This window comes from Ictidomys tridecemlineatus, unplaced genomic scaffold (assembly GCF_052094955.1).
Source record: "Ictidomys tridecemlineatus isolate mIctTri1 unplaced genomic scaffold, mIctTri1.hap1 Scaffold_61, whole genome shotgun sequence".
In the NCBI taxonomy this organism is placed as follows: Eukaryota; Metazoa; Chordata; class Mammalia; order Rodentia; family Sciuridae; genus Ictidomys; species Ictidomys tridecemlineatus.
The window spans coordinates 178,077-199,303 of NW_027524175.1; the positions used below are offsets into that span (position 1 = coordinate 178,077).

The 21,227-nt window shown below is 36.6% G+C and overlaps 1 protein-coding gene across 1 annotated transcript in view; it reads right to left on the reverse strand.

Annotated features, from left to right (window-relative positions):
* Window positions 1-20,718, reverse strand: part of LOC144374192 (axin interactor, dorsalization-associated protein-like) — a 40,188-nt gene extending 19,470 nt beyond the window's left edge. The window contains exons 1-5 of the mRNA XM_078037131.1: window positions 20,536-20,718; window positions 20,098-20,447; window positions 9,316-9,385; window positions 6,596-6,647; window positions 6,183-6,239 (exon numbers count right to left, since the gene is read on the reverse strand). Of these exons, the coding sequence (XP_077893257.1) occupies window positions 6,183-6,239; window positions 6,596-6,647; window positions 9,316-9,385; window positions 20,098-20,447; window positions 20,536-20,718 (712 nt within the window). The remainder of the gene's footprint in view (window positions 1-6,182; window positions 6,240-6,595; window positions 6,648-9,315; window positions 9,386-20,097; window positions 20,448-20,535) is intronic.
* Window positions 20,719-21,227: the final 509 nt, after the last annotated feature.

Sequence of the window (21,227 nt, forward strand, 5' to 3'; positions counted from 1 at the left end):
GTCAATCATACAGTGAGAAAGAAGTTGGAAACTTGTACCCAGATTCTCATTACTCACTCTTATTCTCTCTCCCTTTAGCTCTTCTTCATCCTTTATCTCTTTCTTCTTCTCAACAAATGCATACCGAGTACTCACAATGTTCCAATCACTGTTTTAGGTGCTAAAGATACACAGTAATCAAGAACTCATATTTGGACCTTAGACCTTACTAAGGAAAAGTAAACAATAAATATGCCAACAAATAAACAAGATAATGTAAGATGTGATTAGTGGTATGAAGGATACAAGCAGGATGCTGTGTAAAAGCAGAGAGAACCTGGTAGAGTAGCTAAGGTAGACAGGGTGCCTTTCAAAACTAAACTGTAAGAAGACATTTGAGCCAAGACCTGAGATGAGAGGAATCATTCATAAGTGGCTCTAGCATAAGGCTTCCCAGGTATTAAAGAACAGGCTGGAGCAACAACAAAGGTTCCAAGTAGGAAACAGTTTGCCTTATTCAAGGCACAGAAAGGACTGTGGGAACTTAAGTCTGACAAGCAAAGGGGAAGCAGCAGGAGATCAAAGTAGAAGGTTTAAACCAAAACCTAGCCCTACAATTACAACAATAACTTGAACATTTACATAAATACTCTAATCTCCCCAGTTCTAAAATGAGAATGCTACTTCCTTTACAGGCTATTGAGAGAATTACAGCCTAAATAAATGTATACAAAATGGCAAGGGAAAATCTAAAATGGACATTCACTCTCTCCATGACCTTTTTGATCTAGTTGACTAGAATCCTAATATTTCTTATCTCACTAAGAAGTACTGTTTATTTTTTAATACAAGAACATCTTTTCTATACTTCTGCATGATCATTGTTACTAAACTATTAAATCAACTCAATATTAATAAGTAATATTAATAAATATTGATCACTTACACAACAATGGAATAGATACCAAGAATGGGGACCAGGTAACAAAAAGATCATGTCTCACTCATACCAGAAACAAACACACAGATATGATCATATTTTAATAAGAGTTTAATGAAATGAGCAAAAAAAATCAACCATTAAAAATGTATATAACAATAATTTTTAAAAGCTGATCCTGTTATGGTGGCATGTGTCTGTAATCCCAGGTACCAAAAGCCTGAGTCAGGAGGACTAGAAGTTCATCTGCCTAAGCAATGTAGGGAGACCCTGTCTCAAAATAAAAATAAAACAATAAAAGGGCTGGGGTTGTAGTTCAGTGGTAGAGTGCTTGCCTTGCACATGTGGCAATGGGTTCAATCCTTAGCACTACATGAAATGAATAAATAAAATAAAGGTATAGTGTCCATCTACAACTAAAAATGTTTTAAAAAATAAAAATAAAAAGGACTGGAAATGTAGCTCAGTGGTAGAGCACCTCTGGGTTCAATCCCCAGTATGTCAAAAACAAACAAAAAAGTTGAAAAATATCTTGGTTATTAAGAATATCTTGGCTGAGTGTGGTAGTGCACACCTGTAATCCCAGAGGCTTAGGAGGATTAAGAATTCAAAGCCAGCCTCAGCAAAAGTGAGGCATAAGCAACTCAGTGAGACCCTGTCTCTAAATAAAATACAAAATAGGGCTGGGGATGTGGCTCAGTGGTTATCTTGCATTTGTATTGTAACAGAATAATTAAATAGTATTTTCATTTCTTTGGTATCAAAGCTCTGAAGAGGAAGTATTTGCTTTAGAATAATAGCTTTGTTATATTATTTTTACAAGTTAAAGTACTATGAAACATTTAATTTATGTGAATAGCTTTAGAACAAATTTAAATAGCTTTAAAACAAATTCTGTTTTACTTTCTACAACTGTATTATAGGTTTACATTTTCAACAACTATGGAATAACAGATTCTATTGTTCTTTTAAAATAGCTTAAACTTTACATAGAGTTTTCTTTCTACCAATACTAGCAATGATGTCTTAGGAGGAATTGAGGAGGAGCTTGAATTTTACAAAAGACATTATCATAAGTATGAAGCATTGGCTGATTTGGTAGGACTTACACACTTTGGATCACTACATGGCAGACATCTGATGCTACTCCACCATGGAAAATTCAGCACTCCCAGCCTTTCTCTTGGAGCACAGACCTACCAACCTCCTGAAGCTAACCCTCAAAAGATGACACACAGGCAAATATCAAAATGCATTTTGCTTTTGGTGACTGACGTGTTTCATTTTCGTGGTAGGAAAATGGGCAGCTGCCTCAATTTTGAAAGGTTATTTTTTAAATTATAGGAAAAGATTCCTTCAAAACATTCAAATCTATTTAACTCAACACAATCTTGCCAAGTTCATACTACACTTAAAGCATTCAATAGGCTCTGGGGTGGGGGAAGAGTTCATTCAAATCTCTTTGAGGACTAAAACAAATACAAGTGAAAATAACACATGTGAGAATCTGACAATGGATAGTTAAAATGATTCTATACAGGAGAGGAGGCAGAGTTTAATTTTGCCTCTATAGAGACAGCAGAGAAAGCTTTCAGGGAGAGGTGGGATTTCTGTGAAGCCTTGAAGGGTGGCTTAACAGAAGGGAATTTTGCAGGGTGGTGGTGGGGAGATATGCTTGAGTAAGCAGCAGTACATTACTGCAATTAACATAAGAAAAAATGGCTCAGACTTTCACAATCATAGTTTTAGTATTTTCAGCAGAATTTAAAAGATTTCAAAATGTTCAAGTAAAGAATACATCAGCCTAATAAACCAGCCAAGAGCTAGTGATGTAGCTCAGTGGTAGAGGATTTGCCTTATATGGGAAATGCCCTGGGTTCGATCCCCAGCACCACACACACGCATTAAATTTAAAAAAAAAAAAAACTTTTTTTAAAAGAAAGGAAACCAGTTAAGTTCAACATATTAAAAGTTAGAATTCACTATTTTCCTTAGAAGAGGCTTAACATTTTAAAAAGAAAGCTTGAATAAGTATACTTAATCTGAAATATTACTAAATACCAATTTGTAGAAAATATTTAATTCCAACTCAATAATTAACTCACAACAAGTGCCCTGCTTGGATAAATTCCAAATTACAGAGTCTACCCTACTGAAATACAGAATACTCACTTATGTTTCTTTGAGAAGCAACAGCAAATTAAAATCATCTAAAAAGATAACTATCAAGAAGGGAAAAGTACAAATGAAAAACATTATATAAAGTATAATAAAGTGGATCTCCAAAATACTCTTTCCATTTCTATTCCAAATCTTTTTTAAAAAGCCAAAAAAGTAATAGATTTTAACCTGATCTTCGACTAATACATGGGTCAATAATTTCTTAGGAATTTGAACTGGAGAGCTGTACTTAGGAATGATGTAGTACAGCACCACTACAGGTATTACTAACAGCATAGTGAAAGAACCAATCCAGGTGACCCTAAAACTCATTGCTGGGATTTACAAGCTAGTGTCGGTGTTGTCCTTAGCAGAATGTTACTGAGAGGATTCGAGTGCTTAGCATATAGATGCTATTCTAAAAAAAAAAGGCAATTAATGAAAGATCTTGTGAGGCAATAGAAGTACTTGAGTATGCTCAGAGAAAGAGAAGAGATAATAAATATATGAAATAAACATCCACAGTCTTTATGGCCACTTTGTGTATCTATAAGATTCTTAAATTTTGTTTGGAAACAAACAACTAATAGGAAATAGTGACTGAATAAGAAGCCAAAATCCTAATAATTTTTATCATAAAAAACTGAGGGCTGGTGACATAGTTTATGGTAAAGCACTTGTCTAACATGCCCAAAGCCCTTAGTTCAATCCCCTGCATCATCTCTCTCTCTCTCTCTCTCTCTCTCTCTCTCTCTCTCTCTCTCTCTCTCTCTCTCTCTCACACACACACACACACACACACACACACACACTCACACACAAACATAATTTTCAGTAGAACCACCATATAAACAACTGTTGCAATCTTTTATTTAAAGCCATCAATGTGTTTTTCTCAAAATAATCTTATATGTAGCCAGTCATAAAAGATCATATATCATATGAGTCCATTTAAATAAAATGTCTACAATAGGACAATTTATAGACAGAAATCAAACTAATGGTTTCATAGGGCTGGGAATTGGAAGGGATTTTAGGGGGATGGCAAGAAGTGAATGACTGCTCATGGGAATAGGGTTTCTTCTTGTGGTGATGAAAATGTCCTAAAATTGATTGTGGTGATGTCTGCATAACTCTTCCAATTTACTAAAAAAATTGAGTGATACGTTAAATTGGTGAATTGTGCTTTATATAAATTATATCTCAATCTTATACAAAGTATTTATTAATGCTTTTGAGAAATAAAGTTTTAGGTATAAAAAACCCCAAAATTTGTGAGAAATATTACATTGATTAGTATCCTTATATACATTGGATATAGGCATAAGAACTATTTCTGAATATAAGTTGTGTCTCTTATAACATCTCCAACTCTTATGATCTAGGGCTGGAGATGTAGCTCAGTGGTGAAATACTTGCCTAGCATGTGTGAGGTCATGGGTTTGATCCCCAGAACCACAAAGAAAACAAAACTTTATGATCTGGATTACATAAAGAAACCAAAACTATTAAAATGACAGAATTCTTGCCATATTCAGAAGAATGGTGTTCTGAAGAAATGAAATATGATCATCTAAAACTGTGGAAAAGCCACCAGAATCACAACAAATCTGCTATGCATTCCTTTGTTGTTGTCTGTTGTTGTTGTTAACTTCTCTTTTCCAACCCAAACAACAGAAAATCAGATCCCCTTCAGTATACTCTGAGAATCCTTTTTCTATCCTGGATCTGCAATACAATCACATTTCAGCTATCTCAATAATATATGTCTTTGTTAGAATTGCTATAATGAATTAGATATTGGCAGTTTGTGGAATTTATAGGAACATTCTATTTAGTTCTTTTTTTGGCAGGGGGTACTGGGATTAAACTCAGGGGCACTTGACCACTGAGCCACATCCCCAGCCCTATTTTGTATTTTATTTAGAGACAGGGTCTCACTAAGTTGCTTAGTGCCTTGCTTTGCTAGGGTTGGCTTTGAATTTGATATCCTTCTGCCTCAGCCTCCCGAGCGGCTGTGATTACAGGCATGCGCCACTGTGCAAGGCTCTCTTTAGTTCTTAAATTAATATTTTATCTCTTACTCAAAGCATGTTTACATTAAAAGGATTGCACTAGTGTGAACTGAGATACACTGACAAATGTTCTGAGATTTAGGCCCTGCTCAGTTACTGGAGATTGAAGTGAAACAGGACAAACAAATCATTTCATTTCTTTCCTCAATAGAGAATGTGATCACAAGTCTGAGACTCCTTTCTGTTTGAAAATGCTTTGATTTTATGATTCCCTACTTAAAAATCTTACTTAGTTGGATAAATAAAATCTACTATTCCCTAGTCACATAAATGCACTGAGATGTGCAATCTTATCTCAATAAAAAAAGAGTACAGGAGCTGGGTTATAGTTCAGTTGGCAGAGCATTTGCCTTGCATGTGTGAGGTACTGGATTCGATCCTCAACACCACATAAAAACAAACAAATAAAATAAAGGTATTGTATCTGTCTACAACTAAAAAAGTTTTTTTTAAAAAGGCTACATTAACTTACATTCATTCAGTTATTCACACTGTGCCTTTGCCCATACTGCAGACAGTTCTAAGAGAGCAATCATTTGAAACAGCAGAAAGGCTTTATTTGGGAATATCCTAACCAACAAGATAACTGAAGGAATTGTTTACTTTTTAAAATTTTGAAGAAGGGAAAAAAATGGAGACAACAAAAAAACACTTTGTAATGCATTCCCAACATTCAGACTGTAGTTTTCAATAACATGTAATGTGAATGGGCATTAATGACTGTAACCTTATATTCTCTACTGGACTCTACTGAAAATGTTTATCAAAATAATTATAATCTTATTAAAGCCATTAAGACAAATTAAAGGTTAATTTGGATATTTAGATGAAGTACAACATATATATTCTATAATAAAGATTAAATCCAAATGGTAATTAAAAATACAAATATTGTAGGAATTTTAAAAGCACCAAAAAATAAGAGAAATAAATCCAATCACTTTCTGTGCTAAACAATCTTAATATTCACAACAGATAAAACTCTCTTCCTAAAAAAATATCACTAAAAAATATAAAACAAAACTTACTTGGTTCTAGCTTCTTCAGGTCCTCCAGTTTAAATTCTTCCTGGGACTGTGTGGACTAAATTTAAAATATGCATATTATATCTTTTCATTACAAAGATTTCACTGCACCCCATGTCTTTTAAATGGCAAGAATAAAATATTTAAAATAAATATATTTCTTGTTTTAAAGGTAGAAAATAAAAAGTTCCAAACTGATTTTTGGAATATTCAAGCTAATAGAAACAGAAAAAATTAGAATCATATCTTTTATTTCTACCGTTTACAAAGTATGAACTAAATCATTTAAGTGTGAGTTCAACTGATGAATTCCAATTGTTATAAAACCCTTCTGAGATAATATTGCTTTGGGCATGAATGTCTAATATCTTATCAGAACAATTTAGAATAATTCATTTAAAAAAATCCATTTATCTGTAAAGCTGCACTTCGCAATTCCAAGCATGTTGCAATTTTGCCTATGGTTTTCTGTAGGAAAAAAATGCTATAAATCCCAAGATAATTTTAACTGTCAGTTACTAAAATCAAGAATTTTTATTTATAAGAGATCTATAGGGACTGGGATTTTAGCTCAGTGGTTGAACACTTGCCTCACATGTGTGAGGCACTGGGCTCAATCCTCAGTACCACATAAAAAAAATAAATAAAACAAAGATATAGTGTCCATCTACAATTTAAAAAATTTACAAAAGAGATCTATACTTCTTTAAATAAATTATTATTCCTTTTCTAGCACCTTGCAGATTTTAGAGAAGAGAATCAGAAGACAAAGGGCTGAGAAGTGGGAGAGAGATGAGTATATATTCTCTTCTAAACTAATATGCCACAACCAATTCTAAATCAAGTTTGGTTTGGTGATAGGTCTAGATATGATTTAATTATATATAATTTAATTATATATTATTTTAATTATATATAATTTAATTATATATAATTTAATTAGATATGGTCTGCAGTTACACCTGGCAGCCAGAAATGCCTCCTGGGCAGGTATTATAAATAATATGTTCCTCAGAAATCAGGCTTCCAGGAAAGGAGGAGGTACAGACCACTTCATAGGTAGAGGTCACTGGAGTTTTAGGAAGGAAAGACCTTTTAAAGTCACTTAAGAGTTCTCTAATCTCTCATTTCTTATATAAGGAAAACCAGGCCCCAGAGCCAAAGCCAGGATGCAAGACTTAAGTCTTCTGACTCTAGGTCTCAGCTCTCTCCCCTAGGTCCTGCAGCCTCCTGGATCTTTTGGAGTACAAGATCTGGGGGTCTTTATAACCAAAGACAAGCTGGACAGCTATAAATTAAAGAATCAATAGCATTATCAACAACAACTCTAGTCTCAGAATAATAAAGAAAATGAAGAAAAAGTTAATTTTTTCCTCATCACTTAACAAGGTTCATTTTTTGATATTAACCTGTTTGTTTTGTAATTTTAAAATGTTTTAGGAGGTCAAAAGACTTTAATCTCAGGCCATGTGGTTCACAGGTTCTACTCCTGAGCAACAAATGCTGGAGAAATCTAACTAATTGAAGGCAAATAGGTGACTAAAATATGGGATCATTAAAACTTTTTTACATTTTTTATTGTCTTCATATTCATAACATACTTCATTAACTATTAATTTATGTACCTGGATATCTAAGATTCTATTCATCAAGATTTAGATATTTTAAGTCTTAATTCAATGATGCCAGCTGATCACTTCCTAATCAGTTCCTAGATAGATTTCACAAATCTTACAGAAGTGGGATAGTGTATAGTCTTTGTTCCTTTCCTTAAGCATATCAGCTATTTCCTTTGTGATAATTATTTTCCAGGACTAACATCCTAAGTCTCTTAAATCTATTGTGGATATTAGCACTTACTAAGGAAAAACGAAAAACACCCTTTCAAATTGTAGTAACATAATTTTTTTTAAGTAGATTTTAAATATTTTAAAAATACAAATATATTTGGGCAAGAAATACAGCTAACCCTCTGGGGGCTTTTTCTCCCCAAACTCCTGGAACTAAGAATCAATAAACACAGGCCTATGGATTAAAAACTTGCTTAAGTTTAATTAAAAAGTTATGCAAAAAATTACTCCCATTTCCCCTTGTGCAAAAAAAGAAAAGTATTAATAAGACTGAATTAGGTCACCAGGGTTTTCACACTGCCTTTTCTTAAGAGATGAGGAAAAGGGGGATAGTAGAGGATAGGAAAGGTAGCAGAATACAACAGTTACTAATAGGGCATTATGTAAAATTGTGGCTGTGTAACCAATGTGATTCTGCAATCTGTATTTGGGGTAAAAATGGGAGTTCATAACCCACTTGAATCTAATGTATGAAATATGAAATGTCAAGAGCTTTGTAATGTTTTGAACAACCAATAATAAATAAATAAATAAATAAATAAAAATAAAATAAAATTTATTCAAAAAAAAGAGATGAAGAAAAGACTAACACATATTTTTCACTATCTACAAGATTAAAAATTGACTTAACACTACTTACTCTGAGCCAGGAGAAAATGGGTGTTGTTTCCTCCCATTTCTTCTCTTCTTTTAGAATAAGTTACTTTAAAGTATCCCCTTTTACATAATCTCTATCAGGGAATCAACTTGACATACAAAAATTTTAATTCAAGGAAGAAAGAACAGTAGTGAAACATTTTGCAATCTTATATGTTTATTTAGCTGACAGATCTGTATGCCAAGTTCTTGACTTGACCTAATTTTTTTTCCATTTGTTTTTTGGTTTGGGGGGTTTTGTGTGTGTTTTCCTTTTTGGTTTGAGAGGTGATACATAAAGAGTTATGAAAATTCAGAGTTAAGCATTGAGGTGGAATGCACTTATTCCCAATCCTTCTGTTTTTCCAAGTGACTCGGAACAAACTCCAGTCTATGGGTTACCCATGCTTTTCAACTAAAGTGTGGATGACTTCCATTAGAGTTAAATAAGGCCTAAATAGTTAAGAAAAGAAATTCATTAAGTGATAAGTTATATATCTGTATAAATGTTCACTTAATGTTAGGCAAAGCATGATCAATCTGATTTTTTTTTACTTAAATATAACAGTTTTTTGTTTATTTTTCTGCTTAATGGACTCAAGAGCAATTTCATTTGGAATTGAATATATCTAGGTATTATTTGATGGTACCTTTTGCTCTTCTGTGAATTCAGAATTGTTGTGTTGAGCTTGGGCCTTTTTTTGTAGATGTCTTGCTAATCTGTAAGAAAACATTTTTTTTTTTAAGAACTGAAAGCAAACTATCTCAACTGCAACAAAGTAAAACAAATTAAATCTCTTAAAAACAATAAAGTACATAATACTTCGTTCTGTTATTGAAGTAATTCCACATTTTCAAGGCAAATCTACATTATCCTGAGAATCAAACTTTTTACAAAAAAAAGTTTGTACAAAATAATGATGCAATAAGATACTTTTCATACCATTTCACTGGGACAAATTTCAGAATCTTAGAGCTGTAAAGAATCTCAAAAAGCACATAATTCAACTTTCTTTATTATGCACTAATTTCTTCTATAAACAACCAATAAATAGTTTTCTAGATTCTACTTTAACACTTCCAGTGAGCACCAATAAGAGTATCAACCATAGATACGTTATCATTCTGTCATAATTAATTTCCCAATAATATTTGCCCAAATCCAAATTACAGCCATGACAATAACTCCATCAAAATATGCTTTTGAAACATTTTTAATGGAAAATAAAGAAAAGCCATCCACCAATCAAAAACAGAAAATACTGCTTGCCCAGTTATCATCATATCTAAAAATGGCAGGTAGGCCTTGAGTGAGTTTTCCAGGATGAATTTATGATGCTAGTCCAAGCTCAACAGTGAAGATCCAAAGCTATTTCTGAGACAGTAAAAGGCAAAAGTTTACTCTTATGAAGAAAGAGGGGAAAAAAAAGACCAATTTTAGACACAGTATTTGATTAGACATGTTTCTAAACAAGATATAAAAATGGCCAATAAACACATGAAAAGATATTCAATATCATTAGACATTAGGGAAATGCATATCAGAATCATAAAATAATTACTTAGCACCCATGCAGATGGATATAATTTAAAAAAAAAAGAGATGAAGAAAATAATAGGCGTAGGGAGAGTACGGAAAAAAACTGGAACCCTCATGCATTGCTGATGGGAATGTAAATTGGTGCCAGCCATTGTGGAAAAGTTTAATATAGTTAAATACAGAGGAATTGTATGCTCCATCAACTCCTAGATGGATACATCCAAAAAACTAAAAATAAATGTTCGCACAAAGCACATGTACACAAATGTTTATAGCAGCATTATTTGTAATAATCAAAAAGTCATACAACCAAAATGTCCATCAATTAATGGATGAACAAAACGTGGTACATATATTCAGTAGAATATTATTCAGTCATAAAGAGGAATGAAACTCAGATAATATGCTAGCTACAGTATGAATGAACTTCAAAAAGATTATGCTATATAAAAGAAGTCAGATGTAAATGGTCATGTTATATGATTCCATTTACATGAAATGTCCAGGAAAGGTAAATTCATAGAGAAAGAAAGCAGATGAGTGGTTGCCAGGATATGGAGAAATTTAGAATGATTGACACCAGGTATGAAGTTTCTTCTGGGAGTAGGAGAAATTTTTAGGAATTACAATAGTGATGGTTATAACACACTGTGAATACATTAAAGACCACTTCACTGTACACATTAAAATAGTGAGTTTTATGGTATATGCTAAACAAATGCAAGAAAAAAGCTAGCAAAAGATTTTGAAAATAAGATTGCTATTTTGGTTGAGGTATAGGAGTAGGAATGGCAGCAAGTGCTAACTAGAAAAAGGCAATTAAAAAAAAGAGTTAGTCAAATTTTCATCCATTTACTTACTTGCTTCCAAAGCTGGAAACCACACAATATATTTTCCTAAAGTGTCATTCACTTACTCACAGTCTCACAGTTTTATGAATTCTTATGCAGGAGAAGGTACAAATAAATATGGCCCATTGTCCTTTTTCTGGATTTGCTTTCTTTTTTTTAAACTCTTGCTGACCTATGTGGACTCTTAAAGGAATTCATGGTCTATACACCCTTAGCAATGTCAACTATACATCCCTGAGTTCAGGGAAGTTATAGTGTAATAGTTTCTTTATTTGAATATTTCTACATATAATTTGCTAAGTGTGGCTATCAACCTAAGCAGGATTCTTTTTTTTTTCTTTAAATAGTTTTGTTTTGTTATTTTTTTAGTTGTAGTTGGAACCAATACCTTTTATTTTATGTATTTATTTTATGTGGTGCTGAGGATGGAACCCAGTGCCTTGCACGTGCTAGGCAAGTACTCTACCAATAAGCCCAAGCTCCAGCCCCAGCCCCTAAGCAGGATTCTTGTCAGGAAAAAAAAAGTATAGCTTTCAACTCCTGTTTAAATACTAATAATCAGGGCTGGGGTTGTGGCTCAGTGGTAGAGTGCTCGCCTAGCAAGCACAAGGCACTGGGTTCGATCCTCAGCACCACATAAATGTAAAGAACACCTACAACTCAATAGGTAAGAGATAATTCAATTTAAAAAATAGGTAAAAGATTTGAACAGACATTTCACAAACAAGATTTACAGAGGGAAAAATAAGCATATGAAAAGACATTCAACATTATTAGACATTAGAAAAATGTAAATTAAACATATAGTTAAGTATACTGATAATGGCTACAATCAAAAAAAATAATAATAAATGCTGCTATACAGAGAAACAGAAAACCCCTTCATACTGCTGGTAGAGATATAAAATGGTACACCCAATTTGGAAAATTTGACAGCTACTGTAAAAAGTTACAAACTGAACATATGACTCAGCAATTCTACTTATAGATATTTATTCAAGAGAAATGAAGAATATGTCCACATAAAATATTGACATGAATGTTCAATGCAGTTTTATTGATAATAACCAAAATTCAAATATCAACCAACTAATGAGTCAATAGGCACATAAAACATGAGACAGCCATACAATTTAATGCTGTAAATTCACCAATAAAAAGGAATAAAATCATAATACATGCTAACCCTAACCCTAACCCTAAACCTAAACCTAACCCTAACCCCCAACACTAACCCAAAACCCTAAACCCTAACCCTAACCCAACCCTAACCCTAACCCCAACCCCTAACCCTAAACCCTAAACCCTACCCTCACCCTAATCCTAACCCTAAACCCCAAACCCTAACCCCAACCCCAACCCTAAACCCTAACCCCCTAACCCTAACCCCCTAACCCTAACCACCCCAACCCCAATCCCAACTCTAACCCTAACCCTAACAACCCTAACCCTAACAACCCTCACCCTAACAACCCTAACCCTCACCCTAACAACCCTAACCCTAACAACCCTAACCCTCACCCTAACAACCCTAACCCTAACAACCCTAACCCTCACCCTAACAACCCTAACCCTAACAACCCTCACCCTAACAACCCTAACCCTAACAACCCTCACCCTCACCCTAACAACCCTAATCCTAACCCTAACAACCCTAACCCTAACGACCCTAACCCTAACTACCCTAACCCAACCTAACCCTAACCCTAAATGCCTATTCTGTCTCTAGAAGCAGGTTTCTGCTCTCAAGGTTTTTGAGACAAGATTTACTTATATAATTAACCAGAGAAGAAAATAAGGCTATGTATAATGAAATGCTGAATTAGCTAAATGAACACAAATGAAGTAAATTCAGAGTTAGGACAGGATCCAGGCTTGAAACAATTGGCTATTTGCAGAGATAGAATGTGGATAAATAGGTATCTTAAGATAAACAATAAAGCTGGGCCTGGTGGTATACACCTGTAATCCCAGTAGCTTGGGAGGCTGAGTCAGGAGGATCATGAGTTCAAAGTCAGCCTCAGCAAAAGCAAGGTGCTAAGCAACTCAGTGAGACCCTATCTCTAAATAAAATATAAAAAAGGATGGGGATGTGGCTTAGTGGTTGAGTGCCCCTGAGTTCAATCCCTGGTACCATCTCCTCCACACAAAAAAAAGATAAATAAGAAAGTTTTCAAACCCTGCTCTACAGGAATCCTCAGGATCTTGTGAAGGGCAGGGCTACTATGTAAAAGTGGAGAAAGGAAACTGCCCCTGCTCCTACCCTGGACTTCAATCAAAAAAGCTCTACTTTTTCTTGAAGTCTGATACTGGGGCTGGGGATGTGGTTCAGTGGCAGCAAGCAAGCCCTGGGTTCATCCCCTGCACCACCAAAAATAAAATAAACAAATAAATAAATAGCGTGACAAGCTCCTTAATTTACAAATGCATTTTTTTTAAATCCATAGAGAAATGTCCCAAAGCTATGCAACTAATTAATGATACAGAACCCAGGTCTCTCAAATCCCAGTGCCCTTTTCACACCCAGCATTTCACAGGAAGGTGGATGGCGGTCAGTGCAAGTAAAGATTCTCAGGACATCCCAAACATTACAGCAGAGCCCCCAAACATTACAGCCAGGCCAAAACGTGGGTATACTGCCATGTCACAGGTCTCAAATTGGGACAAGCTTGGAGGAGCATAGGAAGAAGGACCCAAGAAAACTTCAAAATAATACACAGTCACCCTCCTGAAACAGGTCTTGAAGTTTTAGGGAATCTTCTAAGAATAAAACCTGCTCAAAGAAATGCTATATTTGAGGTGGGTCCGTGATGGGATTTCCTTAGCAGAATCATTGAGCTGTGTTCCATAAGGGAAGCAGTAAAATGTTAAAAATGCAGGAAAAGCCTGAACTCAAGGATGAGTTTGTATTTGTTCCAAAGCAATGCTTACACTGCACAGTTTTCAGAAAAGCACTAAGAGGGTGCACCCCTTTCCCCAGGCTGCTGGCTGCAAGCAGAAATGTATAAGCTCCACCAGCCTCTAAGCTTCTACAGCAACACAAGTAATAAAACTGCTAATTTTACTCTTGTGCTCATGTAAGAAGAACTATTATGGTACTTTAAAAATGCTTCTACCATCAGTTGGCTACTCCCCTCAGCATCCCTTCTACACTGGTATTGTGACCACCTTATTATTGGGGAAAATAACTGTAGAAGTCAATACCAGAGTCAAAATAAAATGTCTGGAACTTATTAAAATACTCAGTCCACACAGCAGCAGCAGCATGAACACATATCTCCCTAGCTAGTACTCATATGCTTATCACATTTAATTTACTAAAAAAATTTAATTTTCACAAGGAACTTAAAACCTAGTAAGATCCATCCAATCATGTCTCAAGCAACACATTTAAAATGAAATTCCTACCTTGCTCCCCAAAAAGCACCCATTCTCAACTTCCTTACAACTATCTGTTCACAGCACTATTCTTCTCTGGATAACCAAAGCTCAAAACTTTAATATTTTCTTTGTCTCTAACTAGCTGTTAAACACTTTAGAATAAGTGCTTTGGTTGCAGCATTGTCCAGAACAAAAACAAAAGACTTCAACACTCCCTACTGCCTAGCAAATAAAAGCAAACTCTTCCACCAGGGCAGGGTACTCAGTGCTCTGTACAGAAATGCCCCAACCTGCCTTCCTCCACTCTCCAATATACAGCCCAGGCAACAGCTAGTCCAAAAGCCTGTACTTACTTCCCAATATACTTAGTGCTTATTACAGGATAAGATCTGGGGAAAGTCACTTAATCTGAACATTATTTTACTCCACTCTAAAATGGGCATAATAATGCTTGCCTGAAAAGTCTAACTGAGGTAATGTAAAATGAGTGCTGTCATAAATTTTAGGGCACTATAAAAATACAGACATTATCATTATGTCACAGTTATGGTAATTTTATTTATAGTTCTCTTGCTCAGAAAAGAGGTGAGTTAGCCCCAATAAAACACAAAATAACAAGAGTTTAAAGATGGAAGCAATAAAAGAAATACAAAACAAATGTAAGATCATAAAATGGAACTGGGAATGAGTCTAAGAAAAATGCACACCACAACTGCATGTAGATTAGCTTCCTTTCAGGTGAAAAATTTGGCCTAAATACTGTATTTGATTTGAAAATGAAACAAAGTCAATTAGACAATTCTATGTCTACAAGATTAAAAACAAACCCAGTGGTAAGAAATAAAACAGTTCCTATGACAAAATGCTGTTCTTCCAAGTCATGTAATTGGACAGTCTCCTCACAGCCCTCACAGGGTGTCAGTGATCCTGTTGCTGTTCCATGATGTCTGCATCCCTGGCAGCACTTGTAACGCACATGTGGCTCCCAGAGACCCCTCGTTAATCCTAACACACCACTTCTATCTCCCCAGGCTTTATTTCAGGACTCTCCAGCACCCCTGCAGGGACAGCACCTGCTGGCCTCTGAGCACAGTCTCTCTGCAGCAACCTTCCATTTTCCCACTCCTCTAAATTTATTTTGCTCAGCTCAAGTCTCACCTTCTACATAAGGCCACTCTGAGCAGCAGGAATGTAGGAAAGGGAGAGATGGAGGCTGGAGAGTCAGCAGGGCCCACCTGTGTGGCTCCATGGAGATACTAGGCTCTCCACACAAGAAAAAAGGAGAGGAGAAGGAGAGAGGTGGGAGTGAGCCCAAAGTCCTGTGTTCTTATCTGTTAGAACAGTTCAGCAATGAAGGCAGGTCAGGTCGGCAGGTCAGTTACCACACTAGAGTAAGAACACGGTGCTGGGTGAAGCAAAGCTTTACAACAGATTCTATCTACACTGCCTTCAGGCCATAACAGGCTACTACGGATGCTCTGGTTGATTCTAACTCAGACATGCCTCATTTCTTCTCTGATTTTCACTTCCACGTGTTTTAATATGCAATATATACCTTGTTTTTAAATTTCCCTTGCTGAAATAAATAAACCAATCTCTTCACAGTCTTATATTTACTTGTTATCCCCAAAATGACAGACACAGGACCAGATATACAGCAGGTCATTTTTTAAGCTAAAAATTATTTAAGACACCTATTTTTTAAAGATAACACCTTGTTGCAGTATAAATCAGCAAAAAGAAGCAACTTTTTTTTCATTAAGCAGACCATTAAAATAACTGCACTAAACATGAAGACACCCAAGTCACTTTTTCAGTGCATGCACACAGCCATCAGTACAACTCCAATACTTAGACCACATCACATGTTAAAGCAAATGTGTCTGAAAACATGTAACACATTTCCTTCCCAGCCATTCCAGTTTATATTTTCTATTGCACAGACAATGCTCACTAGGGAGAAAAATAAATCCTACCATAATTTGTTATTTCATTCATTTAATTTTATACACTGTTTCTACAGTTCTAACCTAAGACACAATAAAGTTACAGAGAATTATGAATTATGTGACAAATTAAACTGTACTTGATATGATTTTCAGTACTGCAGGCTATATAAAGCTGACAGAAACACTCATATTAAGCTTAGTTTTATACTTTTCACATTTTTCAATTAATATAATGTATCCTCTCTAAATATCCAGTTTCCTGGACAGAACTTCGAAAGACAAGCAAAACTAGTTTGCTGATTCTTCTTCTGCTCAATTACTAGTCCTGTCAGCAAAATTTGAGCAAAACTGAAAACTTTTGTCTGCTTAAACTGGGGAAGGCCCCACAGAAAAGCTCTGTAAGATATCCTCTCACTCAATGAATTAACATCCTACAGTGAAACACACAGAACCTTGTCAACTACACACACTGCATATTAAGAGCTTCTTCAAACCACGACTTGTGAAACGAAAGAAAATTTTCATATTCCAACTTCTACACTGTGAATAGATCAGTAAGCCAGGCAATGGCTCCACACGCTATTTTTGTTGCTATTGCTATTACTGATCAAGAGTGTGTAAGAGCTCATTGTCAGTCTAGAACACAGAAATACTTCAGCACAAAATAAAATCAATTTAAACCAGTTACTCAGTCATCTTTATTCATAAAGATTATAACAACAATGTGCAAAAATATATAAGGAAACTACTCCTGTGCAGCTTGGTTGGGTGAAATGTGTACAGATGTTTCCTATATTATAGGTTATATACATAAGTCAAATTTCCTATATAAAACTAAATTTGGGAGTTGGGGAGGAGACATTTGAATATTAATTTATTTTTAAAGATGCAGATAGGACTTTGTGCAATGTATTTTTGTAAATGTTTTTCAAAATATTTGTCTTTGTTAGTGTTTCTTTTGCTGCCACCAAATTGGTAAGATGCTATTGAGATGTTTAGAGAGTTTAAGTTTTTAAAAGTGCACCTGATATTTCAGATGAATAATAAACAGTATATTTCTTTTCTCAAAAAATATATAAGGAATCTACTATCCTTTGTGAACTTTAATTACCAACTCTTTTAACCATCCCCAAAGACATTTCTACTATTTAGGCAACATAACAAAGACAAAAATTAAGCAAAATTCTGGCCCAAAGGGTCTCTCCCCCAAAAGGGAAAGATCCATTCACAAAGGATACAAAAACTCAAAGTAGATGTGTTACTGAATGAAATCCACAACTTTTAACACTAACCCTAACATTAGATTTCCTCGAAGGAATAAATGCCTGCTCAAGCATTTGGCATTGAAGAAGATATGGAAAACAAGAACATGGTGACAAGGAAGGGGCAGGTTTTGTCCATGACCTGTTTTGTTCTGTAAACAATAATTATCTGAATAATTCTAAAAGCAGAACCTCCTTTAGGAGAAACACAACTTTATACTAATCAACAAAACCATGTCACTGAACCAGCACTGATGTGTAAACGCAAGTTAAGGCAGTTGCCCACCATTATTTTTAGTAGTGCTTAAAAGAAGACTAAAATGCAAAACGTAGGGCTGTTGGTTTTCAATATAAAAACAAAACAAAAAAACAGTAAGTGAGTGGTCAATTTTAAAACACACACAACTAGATTCAAAATCAAGCAATACAGATTCAAGAAACATTTCAACTCCTCCTTTTTTTTTAACAACAAACTTATTTTAAAAATTTTAAAAATCTAGTTTTATCATTTTAGAACTACCAACCTAAGATATTCAAGGTTCTCTTAAATATCTTTGGAGGCTTGATGAGAGTAATTTGACACTCTGAACCCTGAAATTATTCCAAAAGCCACTAACCAGATGAGTGACATATAAACAATTACTTCAACCTAGGCAGTAATGAGTACATCTTATTTCTTCTGCTCTTTGCTATACACTGATGCAGAGAATAACAAATTAAAAGTGTGACTGAACGCAACATCATTTATACCTAAGTAACAGCCACAGTTTGTGTTTTCCCTGACTACTGGTGTTTTTGACTATGACAAAATGAAAGAAATTTAAAAAGTTATTTTGGGGAAAGAGGTTAAAAAGTACTTTTAGTAGCTTGGAAGCAGGACAGTCCTTTAGAAATTAACTACATTTGATCAGCTGTCATACAAATGCTCGAGATTTGCACCATTACAGTTAACAAGGGGGGCAAGCTGACAAAGAATCACGAGTGGGCTTTCTGGTGAGACGCACTCTAGATGCCTGTAAAAGAAGCCAGGCAGCCAGGCAGGAGCTTGGAAGGGTTCACCAGCAACCAAAATACCCTACCACACTTGGCCCACAAGCAAGGTGAGGAATAAAGCACAGCAATTTGATCACATTCCCACAGCAGTTTTAGTCATTACCATAAGACACACTAGTTAAAAACATGATGAAAAATGCCTGAGAATCTACTAATACATAAAAATCATAAAGTGGAACCATAACCTTGCAATAGAACTATTTAAAAAATCATCAATCAAAACAAAAGGCTCAAATTTAGCCAGACTAATTAAGAGAAATTCAAAAATAATTCTAATTACGTTTTTAAAAATTTTAAAGCACATACTTTCCTGTAGGTAGTCCACCTTATTTTAAACACTAACTTCAACCTAAAACAATATACTGCTCTCATTCTCTTGAATTCAGCTCAATGCATTCAAATAGGCTCTAAAATAAATGGCACCTCCCTAAATGTGGACATTACGCTGATTAAGAAACACAGCTTCTTATAAAAATTTGAGGAAGCACAACAAACCCATCTGAAATAAGCATGTATATGAAACACTTTTATAATTATCCTTATTTAAAATCCATGCTCTTCTCTTGAGAAGAAATGAATTTTTACTATAGCATGGAAAGCTAATCACAGTATAAGGCTAGTTAACAACACCCATCCTTTTTCTACATTAAAAATATCTTAACAATGAAACTTAATGTGTTACCTGAAATTTGTAAAATGCAATGTGTTTTTTATCATCCCGGATAAACTATCTACAGCCTCAGTAGCGGTTAAATTGCAGCTATAAAGGAAACTATCCCAAGATAAATGGTTTCCCTATGAGGAGGCTTCATTGCTACACTTCACCTCAGGACAATGAATCAAAGTAACTGCACCTTGTCCTCTGTTCAATGGCATCATCAGTCTGACCACATGTTGGGAATCGGGTGCAAAACATGCTATTTAAGGCATAAAACCATATTATTCTTTTTGTTCATCAGACCTCCTGCTTCAGGTCTCTAAGGCGGTCATTCACCTGAATATTCTCCAGAAAACTAGTTATTTCCTCCCTGATGCATTCAGGGCCTACCTACTGGAAGGGGGGCAGGATGGAGAGCACGAGTTATTTTAAGTTAGCTTGCTTTTAATGCTTTAGCTGATCAAATCTTAAGATTTTGTTACAAGTTAAACTAAAGACTACTGTCCCACAAAGTATCTGGCTACCACCACTCTTCAGTGACCTACTGTGATGGAGGGTTTGACCTTAAATACCATTCCCTGAACACTCACCTTAAGAGCCCCCCACACACACACACACAGACACGAAGAAAAGTGGATTGTCTGAACAGTTTACCCGGGAAGGACCAACCATCACGACCCCGGTTCCTGTAAACAGGAAAAGTGATCTGCCCTTCCCGGGCCAACTGTCCTAAATCACCTAAACCCGAGATTCTCTGACAACTCGACGCTGCGGGGCAGGCGTGGGAGAGGAGGGTCGCTCAGGGCGGCAGACGCGCTCCCCACCGCCGCACTCCGTCTCTGTGCCCGACCTAAGGGGATAGAGCGCCAGCGGGCGTCGCCTCGCGGGCTCAGCGCCATGGGGCACGGGAGCTCGGCCGCTGGCTCTGGGAGCTGAGCGCCGAGATCTCGGGGGCGCCGGGCTCCCCCGCTAGCAGGGGCCGGCGCTGGGTCCAGGCTCCCGGCCCGAGTCCGAGGCCGGGCGGGGCCGTCCCTGCGGCCCGCGAGGGTGTGTGTGTGGGGGGGTGGGCTGCCGGAGCCTGTGGGCTGCTGCACATGGGCGAAGGGAGAATATAAACACAGCGTTGGGCTGTGAGTGGCCTCCTCACCGGGCCGCGCCCCACTCCACGCCCTGGACCGGCCCGTGCCCCTCAGGCAGCGTGGGCGCCCCGCCACCCGCGTCCCCGGGCCTCACGGCTGGCGACAATCCCGCCGAGGCCGAGGCAGACTGGAACCTGCATGCGGACCCCGACCTGGGCACTCCGGCCCTGCCGCCCCAGTCCGCCACCGCCCTCCACGAACTGGGAGCGCCCGTCCACATTGTCCTCCAGGCAGAGCTAGGGATTGAGCCAGACTGCCTTTCCTCCCTGCTCCCTGTCTTGGTGCCTGCCCAGCTGCCTCCCACCCTGCCTTCCTCCTGCACCTGCATGTTCAGTCCTTCACTTGGTCTCCAGGTGTTGAGGTGCCCCCTTTTTTCTCTGCATTTATTGATTCCATTTCTGCTCTTCCTCTCCTTTCCTGCTGCTTCCTATCCTTCCTCATATGCTTTTTCCAGATAAACTCTCCCTGCATTTATTCATCAACCCTCGACAGTCTGACAACTGCTCCAATCATTTTCCTGAAATCACTTTACTGGAAGTCACTGATGACCTCCCAGCTGCCAGATCTGATGACATCTTCACTCTTCATCTTGGCCTATCTCAGCAATTTGACAATGCCGATGGTTCCTTCCTTCTTAAAGCCATCTCTGCCTCTGTCCTCAATGACAGATTGCTCTCCAGTCTCTCCTCTTACCTCTCTAACCACTTCTTGTTTTTCCTCACTGGATCC